This window comes from Idiotropiscis lumnitzeri, chromosome 7 (genome assembly GCF_059441095.1).
Source record: "Idiotropiscis lumnitzeri isolate Australia: NSW breed Sydney's pygmy pipehorse chromosome 7, RoL_Ilum_1.0, whole genome shotgun sequence".
In the NCBI taxonomy this organism is placed as follows: domain Eukaryota; kingdom Metazoa; phylum Chordata; class Actinopteri; order Syngnathiformes; family Syngnathidae; genus Idiotropiscis; species Idiotropiscis lumnitzeri.
In genome coordinates this window covers 12,550,468-12,564,614 of record NC_142397.1, presented here as the reverse complement: position 1 = coordinate 12,564,614, position 14,147 = coordinate 12,550,468, and the positions used below count along the sequence as shown (strand labels likewise).

General features: G+C 41.2%; 1 protein-coding gene across 5 annotated transcripts in view; it reads right to left on the bottom strand.

Moving 5' to 3' along the window:
- Positions 1 to 383: 383 nt before the first annotated feature.
- The window catches only part of LOC148333601 (uncharacterized), a 52,176-nt gene continuing 38,412 nt past the window's right edge, over positions 384 to 14,147 (bottom strand). For 2 of the 5 annotated variants that reach the window (XM_088300126.1, XM_088300121.1), the window contains 34 exons: positions 13,851 to 14,021; positions 13,554 to 13,688; positions 13,273 to 13,407; positions 12,945 to 13,154; positions 12,660 to 12,782; positions 12,379 to 12,513; positions 12,132 to 12,260; positions 11,910 to 12,038; positions 11,681 to 11,815; positions 11,476 to 11,607; positions 11,268 to 11,402; positions 10,578 to 10,697; positions 10,344 to 10,466; positions 10,110 to 10,232; positions 9,876 to 9,998; positions 9,642 to 9,764; positions 9,408 to 9,530; positions 9,174 to 9,296; positions 8,933 to 9,055; positions 8,758 to 8,835; positions 8,541 to 8,666; positions 8,422 to 8,457; positions 8,100 to 8,150; positions 7,130 to 7,162; positions 6,546 to 6,605; positions 6,257 to 6,304; positions 5,668 to 5,748; positions 5,476 to 5,535; positions 4,845 to 4,880; positions 4,578 to 4,646; positions 3,656 to 3,703; positions 2,828 to 2,863; positions 2,218 to 2,292; positions 384 to 1,712 (listed from right to left, as the gene is read on the bottom strand). In XM_088300126.1, the coding sequence (XP_088156252.1) occupies positions 1,663 to 1,712; positions 2,218 to 2,292; positions 2,828 to 2,863; positions 3,656 to 3,703; positions 4,578 to 4,646; positions 4,845 to 4,880; positions 5,476 to 5,535; positions 5,668 to 5,748; positions 6,257 to 6,304; positions 6,546 to 6,605; positions 7,130 to 7,162; positions 8,100 to 8,150; positions 8,422 to 8,457; positions 8,541 to 8,666; positions 8,758 to 8,835; positions 8,933 to 9,055; positions 9,174 to 9,296; positions 9,408 to 9,530; positions 9,642 to 9,764; positions 9,876 to 9,998; positions 10,110 to 10,232; positions 10,344 to 10,466; positions 10,578 to 10,697; positions 11,268 to 11,402; positions 11,476 to 11,607; positions 11,681 to 11,815; positions 11,910 to 12,038; positions 12,132 to 12,260; positions 12,379 to 12,513; positions 12,660 to 12,782; positions 12,945 to 13,154; positions 13,273 to 13,407; positions 13,554 to 13,688; positions 13,851 to 14,021 (3,437 nt within the window). In that variant the 3' untranslated portion in view covers positions 384 to 1,662. The remainder of the gene's footprint in view (positions 1,713 to 2,217; positions 2,293 to 2,827; positions 2,864 to 3,655; positions 3,704 to 4,577; positions 4,647 to 4,844; positions 4,881 to 5,475; positions 5,536 to 5,667; positions 5,749 to 6,256; positions 6,305 to 6,545; positions 6,606 to 7,129; positions 7,163 to 8,099; positions 8,151 to 8,421; positions 8,458 to 8,540; positions 8,667 to 8,757; positions 8,836 to 8,932; positions 9,056 to 9,173; positions 9,297 to 9,407; positions 9,531 to 9,641; positions 9,765 to 9,875; positions 9,999 to 10,109; positions 10,233 to 10,343; positions 10,467 to 10,577; positions 10,698 to 11,267; positions 11,403 to 11,475; positions 11,608 to 11,680; positions 11,816 to 11,909; positions 12,039 to 12,131; positions 12,261 to 12,378; positions 12,514 to 12,659; positions 12,783 to 12,944; positions 13,155 to 13,272; positions 13,408 to 13,553; positions 13,689 to 13,850; positions 14,022 to 14,147) is intronic. The other 3 variants (XM_088300122.1, XM_088300123.1, XM_088300124.1) reach the window with 3 other exon arrangements.

Here is a 14,147-nt window from a genome sequence, read left to right as displayed (position 1 = left end):
AATTACGTGTAAATATGTTGTAATTCTTTATCCTTAACCCAAGTTATTCATTCTATTAACACATCCGGGAACTGTTTGAAATTGTCCAAAAAATCCTAATACGTCTCAGTTATTTTTTCCAAGTGAAAAGAAGACACTATTTAGCCTGCCAAGTGGCTAGGAATGTAGCCTGCAACCACAGGTTTGATACCCGCTGTGAGCAGTCCTCCAGACTTATGTAATGTCTGCATCATGGCTCAGTGCTTTATTATTTCCAGATGGCCCGAAAAATAGTAGTTACCCTGCTGATGCAAAAGGACATCTTAATTTGTTTCAAAGAAGTTGCCAACTTATGGCTCGTGTAGTTTATGCAACATCATTAATTGAAACAGGACGACATGCGCTTTTTTTAAACACCTTTTATTTAATTATTTGATGATGCTAATACCATGGCAGGATATATTAAGTCATGTGAGAGTGTGCATGTGTGTTTGGAAACATTTTTTTAAAAAGTGCAAAACCACAATGTTCCTCCGTATAGAAATAGTTTTAAATAAAGATGAAGTGTATCCCACAGCACGTCTGACCCAGTGAGGCTCATAGTGCTCGGAGTGGACAAACCAATGCCAACAACCGTCATATTAGTACAAAATACAGTACAGAAAAACAAAGGGGGCCTCTTGGCAACAGCACCCATGAAACTTTGGTCAGTTAAGCTTTTTCCTCTTTTTTTCCTCTAAAGCAGCTCAAGTAAATGAACAATGGGGCTTGGCTGCACCCATTGAACAAAAGTGTTATTCTGTACTACAATTTATGAATAAATGCAAATGCTTGGTCTTACTGCATGTTCACACAATTATAATAACATGATATGAGTTAGAAGCTTGAATGAACCTTATTACATAAATGTAAAGAACTCCTGGAATGACACTTGAGGAAAAAGCGTCACTAAGCAAATGCGCAAAAATGCAAACTTTCCAGAAATACACTGGAAGAATAAAAGTATACAAGGCAACACAATTTTAGAGACAGATCTCAATGAAACATTTGTTGAAATTAGAAACGCTTGGGCAAACAGAATCAGCAAAAAAAAAAAAAAAAAACATTAACAAGAACAGATGGGCTGGCTGGAGTCCCATTTCCCACTACTTTATACCCAATGGGGCTAAAAATAGCAGTGAGGAAGGAGGGCCGAGACGATGTTGCGATCTGGCCACCAAAAGCAGCCTTCTCACGGGTTAGAGAGGGGGTGTGTTGCAACATTTCAGCTTGCCTCGTTTCAAGACTGAAAATGGCGCTCCAGCATCCTGCACAGGTCACATTGGCAGAAAACCTTTTTTAGCAGTCTTTCCCTGTGCCACCATATGTCCAAGGCAGATGAAGAACACACAGTTGTAAAAGCATGCATGGGAATGAGCACGAGCTGACACACATACAGTATTTGAAGTACATGGGTGCATAAAAGGGGGACTTACAGAGCAATGTGAGGCTCACACATTTCCGATTAAAGGCACTGTCAGCAATACATGTCACATGAGGAAAAAGAAAAAGTACAAAACTCTTGGTCGGTGGGTTTGCATAAGAGCAGACGTTGAAGTCAAGTACGTCAAAACGTTTTGTGTTTTAAAATGTACATTCTAGTTCATGCAGTAGCACCATGGTTTACTTCAGGTCACGTCACATCTACTTCCTCCTGCCACAGTACTTGCCCTGGCATGGTGCTGCTGCTCCACCTGTAGAAAACAAGCAGCATGTATAGAAGACATGTTAGCATCGACATCCCTAAAGAAGAGAACACATTTTTCTTGCAGCTTTAAAAAAAATGTGGCTGTATGACAATTACGACAGTTATTGGGAAAAAAAATATGCCATACTGCTGTGCTTCTATTTCTTATCACGTACCCTCGGGCTTGCATTGCGAACATCACATGCGCAATCCCAGAAAACGGTGAACTATGACATGAATGTGAGTGTTTGTATCTTTTTACAAAACATTGACCAATCTGAAGTGTTGATTTTTTTTTTCTTTCACCATGCAGTGCAAACGTACGAACACTGCGGTTTTATTTTTGCACTCCTGAGAAGTGATGATTTTAGAGGAATAGGCATTATGCCCTGATGCCGACAATATGCAATGTATACATCCATCGATCCATTCTCTGTCCCACTTATCCACAAATACAGTACACACATCATGTTGTAAATTCAAGACGTCATTGTGAAATGCAGGTCTGTTACCTCTGTAGGCTCCTGCTCCTCCTGCACCACCCAGAAAGCCTTGCAATGGATTCCCAATGTACTTGGCTGCTTTAGCTGCAAAAAAGAAACACAGGAATAGGATAAATAAACCATGATTTATGGCAGCAAAACGAGGTTGGTTAGGAGTTTGAGAGCAATTTCGATCTTGATATTTTGTTGTAATGGCAATGACTGGCAGTTGACCGATTGCTATTATTCGAGCAATCGAAATACAGAATGATATTATTGACACCATGAACTGTACAGTGGCGGACAATATGGTTGGTCGTGGATGCCCCCCAACGTTGTGAAACATCAATGCAGCAAACTAAGAAAGCAGACATGCTCTCCTTGAAATAATCCCACCAGCAATAATCTCCAATGTTCACGAAACTGCAGATTATCATACATTCACACACTGGTTGTGTCAAGCCATCTGCACAGTTGAACACACACACACACACGCGCGCACACACACACACACTGCATTGTCTTTCTATTTCATCCAGATAATCTGGTATTTATCACAGAGGGAAATTAGAAAAAGAACTGAGAGCCTGATTATATTGTCATCATATATTTATCATCATCATAAATGATTATCTGCTACCTTGCTGAGGAGTCAGTGGTGCTGGGCCGTATCCACCTGTAAACAGACAGGGGGAAAAGTAGAATTAAAAAAAAGTAGAATTAGATTGATTCATATTAAAAAGGAGGTTAGGATTTTATTTACTTCATTTTATTTTGTATCGTATTTTATTTCTGGGTGCTAGGTGGTGATGAGGGTTAGACAAATGCTATCATACTTATCCTGCAATACTTTGACATTTTGCTGTGGATCCAGGATGTTTCAACTATTACTATATAGCAATAATGCGCACCTCCCTTCCTGGAGGTGGTGCTAAAAAGCGTGAAAATGGGAGTGAAACATTTCCGGCTCCAGCGCCATGTGTTGGATCTAGGCTTGACCACGATATGCGTATGTGTGTGTGTGTGTGTATGTGGGGGTGTTTTTGTACATGTAGGAATATAGATTCCACTTTCTGCACCATTATCTGGCTCTACACCAAAATGTATTTTTTTTATTTCTCAGCTCTAACTAATCAACTAACTATTCATCAATCAACAACTAGCAAAGTAACCTCTTGCCTTGATCTTTTCGGATCTTTGCCGGATCGATTGTATTCGGATTTTCTGACACAGTATGTGTATATGCTGAGATTTGTAATCAGAGGTATTGGGCAAGACCTACCACGCTACACACAGTATGGTAAATGTGCACAGAAGATATTTAGCTATTGTAGTTGATGACATCTGTGTCATATTGGGATGAGGATTAAGGCCATAATCAGTCTGTGTAAAATCCTGACACTGGTAATGGACAAAGTGTGTGGGTGTGTGTTGGGGGGGACATTACATAAATTGAGGAGGTCCTCACCTGGCTGGGGCTGATAACCTCCACCACCACCACCAAGATTTCCATAGCCTGTTCATATTAGAAAACAGTTCAAGTGAATAAGACTGTCTCCTAATCTCAACTGAACTCACTCAATAACCAGAGTCAAGTTTGTTCTGGTCTACTTTGGCTAAATTACGTCATGAGTCTCCCGGGCTTGGTGTTATCTTCAAAGAGTCACACTTTGATGCTGGGCAGTGAGCACAGTGCAACAGTAATCACAGGCCAATGGGAAATGATGCCATGCACTTGGTCCAAACTGTAAATCACTGCAATGTGAGCTCATTTTAGTGAGCATCAAATGGCATTCAAAACGGAGCAAAACCAGCACTGGGCGGGATGACAAGGGAATAATAATAACACCAGAAATGACATCAACAAAAGTCATTCAAAGATGACAACCAAGTGTGTTGTTAACTTAATTTTTTACGATTGTCTGATAACTGGGAGTGTTAAAATTTAAATGTCAGTGAAATCACCTTCAGATTATTATTATTTGTCATTAAGTTTACACTAAATGTGGTATTTTATTTTATCATTAACCCCAGTTATTGTTACACTTGCTGGGCAGTTCTGAATGTAAGAAAAAATTTCAGTTAAATTGCCTGTACTAAAAGTTTTATGATGGTGCCAGTTTGACCCTGGAAGGGATTAATCAACACCACAGCTCTAGTTAATGTCTTGTGGCTGTTATTACCTTTACTAGGAGAATTTATATCACCCTAGCCGTCGTTACCTGACTAACAATGTGGTGGAGTTTTGAATCTTGACTTATAGTCATCAACTTAATTTCGGTGAAAATAAACATAAGTATAGTTTAAGTAAAACCTGTCCCTTCATTCAACTGTTTTGCTTGTCCCATTCAAGGACATCCTCAGCTAGAAGGTACATGTATAAAAGCTACCTGGTTTGGGGGCTTTAGCTCCTCCCCCGGCACCACCCAGCCCGACTGCAGAAGGATATGGCAAACCACCTATGGAAAAGGAGACTTGCTTCAGATATGAAAGTGTGACAAATGTCTGCAACGCCAATTAGGTCTTACTGGCTTTACATCCATTAAAAAAATCTTATCAGTTCCCTGCACAGGAAATGCCAAAGTGATGGCTTCTTCCTGACCAACTGTCGTTTCAGTCACTGGGGAGAACATTGCTTGGTTTTTGTTCATACATACCCTGACCATACCCACGTTGATATGGACTGTATCCCACTGAATCATGATGACACAAAAAAGGGGCATTATTGTACGGTTGGTTAACCAACCTCCCATAATAAGTACTGAATGTGTTTGCGACCCCGTTGCATATACACAATGAACGGAGTTGTTCCTGTTCAGATTTTCATATCGCGCAACTCTGTTGAGCTTGTATTTCTTGTGTACAGCAACAAAAAACTAAATTTTTGATGTTGAACTCAAGAACAACTCATGTTGCAGAACACAAACGTACACGGTAAAAAAAAAAGAAAAAAAGGAATGAGACTCAAAATTTCTATAGGCAACAAAAGTTAAAGAAATTCTGTGTTGCGCAATTCAAAAATGTTACATTTGGCTTTTGTGAAAATTGGCTTTCCCGTATTTCACAACAAAGAATATGAGTTTACAGAACTAACTGTCCCCTGTACTGTCCCCCAACTTCAAGATATATGTTAAAACAACTCAGAAAAATGATTTGATGCAAACAACTTGCTTGCTTTGTTCTGCTAACTAACATGGTTGCCACAAAATCTTTCAACTTAAATGACTGTTTTAGCCCCCAACAATAGAAGATCTTTTTTTTTTAAAAACAGCATATGTAATGTCTAACCTTGATAGCCTCCTCCTGCTGCCAGTGGGATTCCTGCTCCACCTCCTGCTCCCCCCACGACTATGAGAGTGAAAGGGAGACAAATAAGCAATAAATAGAGACACGGCATTATACCATGTTGTCGAAATACGAAATGAGTAATGGATTTTCAGATTTTTTTTTTTTTTAAATTGCATTTAGTCTAATACACACTGGGCGGTTTCAAAGGCTTTGCACCAGGCAGCACTGCAGCTCCTGATCCAGTTCCAATACCAGTTTCAGCCCCATAAGGACCTATAGAAAAGAATAGAATGGGTATTTAAGACATACTCTGTTGTAAAAATGGATATTTAATGGATATTTGAGTCACACCAAACTATTTAGTGAACATCAGAATGACTGTCGCCCAAGATAGCGAGACGCAAAGTGTCACTTAAGAAAGACGAGACCTGCTCTGAGCATATACTTAGTAATATTGCTCATGAATTTAAAAAATTGAACAGAAAGCAACGTAGTGTTATGGATATACAAATGGCAATATATATATATACATATATATATATATATATATATATATATATATATATACCTATATATACATATATATATATATATATATATATATATTATCACTATATGTCTAGTTATATTACATTTTACAAAATTTGACGATAAGTAATTGATAATAAATAAGGATAGGCATCCAAATGACTGAACATTGCTTCACCTGCACAGAACTGGAGACAAGTTCGTAAAACCTAAATAATATATTTTTTAAATAAAATACAAATGGATCACTCGCCTCCATAAGGGTAACCTACTCCGCCTGGACCAACGCCTGCTCCAGTGCCTGTGGAGCAGAAGACCGGCAAGAAGTATATTAAGTACTATTTGAAATGAAATGCAGGAATGAAAAAGTATGTGTTTCTGATTTTGTTAAACTGCTCAATAATTTCCAAGATGCTTAGCTTGTTTGTGCATCAAATTTTGTTTAAAATGTTTTATGTCCTTGGACTCGTCTCGTGTCAAACACAGAATATAGTTATGTGCAGTGTATTTTTAGACATTAAGTACAAAAATATCCTTTGTACCTTGTGGAATTGGTTTAAGTCCCTTGCTCGCTGTGCCAACACCAATACCAGCACCCACACCTGCAAAAAGTATGATCACATCAACGATGTTAAGTCAGAGAGAAGACGGAGCTGCTTTCATTGTCTATGTCTCCACCATGTGGACAACAGCATGTATTGCATCTCCTAAACGTCCACATACAGTACAACCTCCAACTCGTTATGTTCCAGTTCTCCCCCAGAAATAAGTAGGACAGAAGAGTCCGTGTTATTGGGTTCTTTCGCGGTGTATTTCATTGTGTTACAATACATTATACGTTACGCTCTGTAGGCTCCATCCAGTTTACAGAATCAATTGTGATGTCTTTAATGCAATGCATTTTGAGACAGACCCTGTACAAACTTTTTTATGATTGCCGTGATATCTACTATTCAATACAATCCCTTTCTTTGTTTGACTTTTTTTTTTCATTAAGTTGACAGCGTGTACTGTATCGAATTTTCATGACTTTATCGAATATGAGAGGTTCTGGATGAGTGATGGCAAGGCCATGTTCTGAAGGGAATACAAAAAAGAATAATAACAAGAGACGGTTTACACTTACCTGTTGGACTTTGACCTTTTGTACCGGCTAAAACTGAGACAGACATTGACATAGTTAAACTCAATCATTTATTCTCAGTATGATTAAGGTTCAATTACTGAAAAAAAAATGCACAGAATCTCTCTCTATCTCTCTCTCTCCCCGTAGGTGGAGGTGTAATATTACTGAATATACTGTATATGTGATGTTGTTTAGGACAATAGTATATGTGACAAAGGAATAGAGTGTAATTTAAAACAATGTAATGCCAATATTGCAGCAGGGGCGTCACAGCTCCAGTCGCGATCTCAAACAGTAAATTGAGTGACATGCTGTGTCACAAAAGCATGAAAAGCTCCTGCTGTAGAATTTTAAAGTTAGCACAGCCTACATAAAGAAAACTTGTTCAGCGCAAGTGCAAGTGTCCTGATTGTTCAACCTAGCCTCAAACAAGCAGGGAATAAAAGACAAATTACAGTGTCAAACATCAAGTTGAAGTTTAATGTTACCACTCTGAATTATATTTTCACTATTGGCCAATTTGTGTTGGGGAAAAAGGGCAGTCACCCACCAAACAGAACGCACAAATATTGTCTCATAATCAGATAAAGCTGTCTTTAGACTGAAATGGACCAACGCAACAACAAATGTATTAATTTCTTCTGATTCATAAAACATTTTCGGTGAAATACTTTCAATGCAATGTTTTAGGTAATAATTTTAGCATAGTTACCAGTTTGTTTGTTTTTTTAATTATATACATTGATTTGTTTGTGTGATTTTTATTTTATTTTTACCAGGGCCCGTTTTCTTTCTTATCATTACTGATACCCTTTGTTATATCCTTTGTGGGTGCGACAGTCAATAATTAGCTTTGCATGTTCTACAACAACTCTGCAGGAACACCGTATTTCTCGTCACCCGGCGCAAGCACAATGCAGATGATGAACGAATGAATAAAGAAAGATTGCAAGCAAATGGTTGGTCTTACTGGGTTGTGGGAGCTCTGTGGCCTTGCCATTTGCAGCAGTAGGGGTGGGGCCTGCCAAAAGAAACGGGAGCACAGGTGGTTTGACTAGAAAAGTTAAAGTTAGCAGATAGAGGTGGTAAATAGCTGAGAGAAGAAAAGCAATACAAGGTGGCTGCGTTGTCCTGTGACTGTGTGAGTGCTGGTAGCGGGTGAGACCAGAAAGCATAGTGGTCTATGTTTTTTGTTTTGTTGGGGGAAGGGCTGAATATAAAATCTTGTAAGTTGGGGCACTCATAAGTCAAGGTACTGCTTTCAATAAGAAGTAAATGAAATTTAAGCGTACCTGGGACAGGGATTCCAGAAGGACCTACATCCTTTGCTATGGAAATAATAACAAGATGAGTGAAAACATGTACAAAGAAACTCATGAGAGAGAATAACTGATCATCCTGTGCGCCTTACGTGGTTTTCCAGCAACGGTAATGCCGGTGCCACCTGGCACGGCAAGAGCAGAACCATCCGGGAGTCCGCTAACTGCAGTGTTTGGTGTCGCTCCCGGCAAGGAAAGACCCACTCCGGAAACACCGCCTAAGAGAGGTTACAAAATAAAATGATAACTGAAATGCTTAGTTGAATTTTTCTTTGATTGATTCAAATGCGGCATATTTTGCAGCATCACCTCCAACTGTTCCTGGTCCGACTCCTCCTCCTCCACCGGTTGTTGCTCCATCTCCTGCTCCACCTCCTGTTGCAACCCCTAATATAAATAATCAATCTGAATTAGATCTGTCTTTATCTCTCTCATAGGACTCTGTAAACAAGAGAAATGTGGTTAATGTTTCTATTTCCTGTACCATATTTGGCAGCTTTTGCAGCAGCGGAGTATTGACCACCACCAACTCCTCCTGGGAGAAAACCAGGTACTTGCCCACCTGTTCCTCCCAGTCCACCCGTTCCTAACCCAGTGCCTGCTCCTCCTGCAAGCCACAACAATTGAAACAGATTCAAATATATTATTTTAACGTAAAACGAGACTACTATTTCCATTTGCACCTGATGATTTGTCTAATGCAGTACACATTCTATTGACTTTACCATATTTGGCAGCTTTTGCAGCAGCCGAGTATTGTCCACCTCCAGCTCCTTGGGGAACAAAACCAGGTACTTGTCCACCTGCACCGCTCAGTCCTCCAGTTCCAAGCCCTGCTCCTGCTCCACCTGTAAACCAAAAGAATTAAGATCAATTCAAAGATTGTGTTAAACATAAAATCAGACTGAGACATCTACAGACATTTGAAGGTATGTATAGTATTTCTTTTATTGACTTACCATATTTGGCAGCTTTTGCAGCAGGAGAGTATTGTCCACCTCCAGCTCCTTGGGGAACAAAACCAGGTACTTGTCCACCTGCACCGCTCAGTCCTCCAGTTCCAAGCCCTGCTCCTGCTCCACCTGTAAACCAAAAGAATTAAGACCAATTCAAAGATTGTGTTAAACATAAAATCAGACTGAGACATCTACAGACATTTGAAGGTATGTATAGTATTTCTTTTATTGACTTACCATATTTGGCAGCTTTTGCAGCAGGAGAGTACTGTCCACCTCCAGCTCCTTGGGGAACAAAACCAGGTACTTGTCCACCTGCACCGCTCAGTCCTCCAGTTCCAAGCCCTGCTCCTGCTCCACCTGTAAACCAAAAGAATTAAGATCAATTCAAAGATTGTGTTAAACATAAAATCAGACTGAGACATCTACAGACATTTGAAGGTATGTATAGTATTTCTTTTATTGACTTACCATATTTGGCAGCTTTTGCAGCAGGAGAGTATTGTCCACCTCCAGCTCCTTGGGGAACAAAACCAGGTACTTGTCCACCTGCACCGCTCAGTCCTCCAGTTCCAAGCCCTGCTCCTGCTCCACCTGTAAACCAAAAGAATTAAGACCAATTCAAAGATTGTGTTAAACATAAAATCAGACTGAGACATCTACAGACATTTGAAGGTATGTATAGTATTTCTTTTATTGACTTACCATATTTGGCAGCTTTTGCAGCAGGAGAGTACTGTCCACCTCCAGCTCCTTGGGGAACAAAACCAGGTACTTGTCCACCTGCACCGCTCAGTCCTCCAGTTCCAAGCCCTGCTCCTGCTCCACCTGTAAACCAAAAGAATTAAGATCAAGTCAAAGATTGTGTTAAACATAAAATCAGACTGAGACATCTACAGACATTTGAAGGTATGTATAGTATTTCTTTTATTGACTTACCATATTTGGCAGCTTTTGCAGCAGGAGAGTACTGTCCACCTCCAGCTCCTTGGGGAACAAAACCAGGTACTTGTCCACCTGCACCGCTCAGTCCTCCAGTTCCAAGCCCCGCTCCTGCTCCACCTGTAAACCAAAAGAATTAAGACCAATTCAAAGATTGTGATAAACATAAAATCAGACTGAGACATCTACAGACATTTGAAGGTATGTATAGTATTTATTTTATTGACTTACCATATTTGGCAGCTTTTGCAGCAGGAGAGTACTGTCCACCTCCAGCTCCTGGTACAAAGCCAGGTACTTGTCCACCCGTTCCTCCTAGTCCTCCTGCACCCAGCCCTGCTCCTGCACCTCCTTTAAACCACAACAATTATGACTGATTGATACTAAAAATGAATAAATAAATAAATAAATAAATAAATAAATGCACTCTTGGACTGATTTTGGTTGGCCGGCCTCCCCTGGAAAGGTTCAGCACTGTTCCCGGTATTTTTCTACGTTTGTATATATTGGCTCTGACGGTGGTTAGCTGGAGTCTTCTTGCCTTGATAATGACTCGGCAACCTTTTCCAGACTGATATTGATTCCAATCTCTTTGTTTCATATATGTTCTTGAACTCTTTTAGATGTTATGATTAATTTCTTTTTGTAGCCTATTTCATTCCATCTAACAGCACTGACAGGTGATTTGTAATCTGACAGTAAAGAGACCTGGGTGTGGTCAGTGAGATTGAATTCAAAACTGCGGATCATCACAGATAACTCATGATTTAACAAAAAGAGAGACATTTTTACATGGTTTGGAATTTTGTCATTAATAGATAAAATCTGCATTTATAAACTAAATATTGTATGTACTTGGGATGCCTTGGTAAGATATGGGGAACACATACTTTTCATGGCACTGTATGTGTTTGTTGATACCGTATTTAGCAGCTTTTGCAGCAGCAGCAGCATATGGTCCACCTCCAACACCTCCTGGTACCAAACCAGGCACTCCTCCTAACGTTGATCCGAGTCCAGCTTGTCCTCCTACTCCCAGCCCTGCCCCTGCTCCTCCTAATCAAGATAAACAAAGAATGTTTACTAAATTAACTAAATTAACTGATAGATTTTTACAAGTTTAATTTACCATATTTGGCAGCATTTGCTGCAGCAGCAGCAGAGTATTGTCCACCTCCAACTCCTCCTGGTACCAACCCAGGTACTCCTCCTGCTCCTGTTCCTCCTAGTCCTCCTGTTCCAAACCCTGCTCCTGCCCCTCCTGTAACTCATAATTACGGGTACGTAAACACATATAATAGACATTCCTCTGAGTGTGAAAAGCTTTCCTGTACCATATTTGGCAGCTTTTGCAGCAGCAGCAGGGTATTGTCCACCACCTACTCCTCCTGGAACCAAACCAAGTACTCTGCCTAGTCCTGATCCTGTTCCTCCTAGTCCTCCTGTTAATAACCCTGCCCCTGGTCCTCCTGTAACCGAAGATTCAGATGAATGAAGAATTCTGGCTAATATATCAATCTTACACAGAGGTGTGTTATTTGCGTCATTTATTGTACAAAGCACCATATTTAGCGGCTTTTGCAGCAGCAGAGTATGGTCCCCCTCCAACTCCTCCAGGGACTAAACCTGGCACTCCTCCAATACCTCCACCTGTTGCACCCTGCCCTGCGCCTCCTAACCCTGCAGCCCCTCCTGTAAATTAAAATGAATAGAAACAAAACATGTGATGTGGAAGAACTGTAAATATATGAATGTGCAATATCAGTGTTACTGTATTTTCTGTACCATATTTGGCTGCTTTTGCAGCAGGAGAGTATTGTCCACCTCCAACTCCTCCTGACACCAAACCAGGTACCCCTCCTACTCCTGCTCCTCCTCCCAGTCCTCCTGTTCCGAACCCTGCACCTTGTCCTCCTGTAAATCCCAAAGAAGAAAAAAAGAGGGATGGTGTTTACACTCTGATTGAACCTTTGCCTTCGGGGATTACTCCAGCAGGTTCATAGAATATTGACTGCTGAAGAACTGCTCATACCATATTTTGCTGCTTTGGCTGCTGGTGAATATGGCCCGGAGCCCGGAAATCTCTGACCTCCTCCTGGTGCTGCAAACGGTGCCCCACCTGGCACACCACCTGGCACACCTCCTGGGACACCACCTGGTACACCTCCTGTAGATCATTTATAAATGCGTTCATAATAAACAAAGCCTGGGTCAAAATATTTGAATTTAGGTTATGATATATCATGGTATTTTCCATGCACCACAAACAACACAACTACATTCGAGAATTGTGACAGTAGAACATACCCATACCATATTTTGCTGCTTTGGCTGATGGTAAATAACCACCACCTGGTAGGCCACCGGGAACGCCACCGGGTACGCCACCCGGTACGCCACCGGGAACGCCACCTGGTACGCCACCTGGTACACCACCTGTTAAGGTGATCCAAATAAAATGACATAATTTTACACATGACACATAAAATGACATAATTTTACACATGACACATTGATACAACTGCCCTGTACACAGTGAAGCTGTTCCAGAAATTTTGGAAGGATTGATAATTGTGCCAGGAACAACAGTGCCCATACCATATTTAGCTGCTTTGGCTGATGGTAAATATCCACCACCTGGAACGACACCAGGTATTCCACCAGGCACGCCTCCAGGTACACCACCGGGTACGCCACCAGGTACACCACCGGGTCCACCTCCAACTCCTCCTGACACCAAACCAGGTACCCCTCCTACTCCTGCTCCTCCTCCCAGTCCTCCTGTTCCGAACCCTGCACCTTGTCCTCCTGTAAATCCCAATGAAGAAAAAAAGAGGGATGGTGTTTACACTCTGATTGAACCTTTGCCTTCGGGGATTACTCCAGCAGGTTTATAGAATATTGACTGCTGAAGAACTGCTCATACCATATTTTGCTGCTTTGGCTGCTGGTGAATATGGCCCGGAGCCCGGAAATCTCTGACCTCCTCCTGGTGCTGCAAACGGTGCCCCACCTGGCACACCACCTGGCACACCTCCTGGGACACCACCTGGTACACCTCCTGTAGATCATTTATAAATGCGTTCATAATAAACAAAGCCTGGGTCAAAATATTTGAATTTAGGTTATGATATATAATGGTATTTTCCATGCACCACTAACAACACAACTACATTAGAAAATTGTGACAGTAGAACATGCCCATACCATATTTTGCTGCTTTGGCTGATGGTAAATAACCACCACCTGGTAGGCCACCGGGAACGCCACCGGGAACGCCACCGGGTACGCCACCGGGAACGCCACCGGGAACGCCACCTGGTACGCCACCTGGTACGCCACCTGTTAAGGTGATCCAAATAAAATGACATAATGTTACACATGACACATAAAATGACATAATTTTACACATGACACATTGATACAACTGCCCTGCACACAGTGAGGCTGTTCCAGAAATTTTGGAAGGATTAATAATTGTGCCAGGAACAACAGTGCCCATACCATATTTAGCTGCTTTGGCTGATGGTAAATATCCACCACCTGGAACGACACCAGGTATTCCACCAGGCACGCCTCCAGGTACACCACCGGGTACGCCACCAGGCACACCACCGGGTACGCCTCCAGGTACACCACCAAGAACTCCTCCAGGTACGCCTCCAGGTACACCACCTTTTAGACCCAATTAAACTGTTTTTGATAGTGTGCAGGTTGAGATAATTTTACACATGTAACATGAATACAACTAGTCTGGATACAGTGTGCCTGTGTCATAAATTTAGCCAAGACAGTTAATTG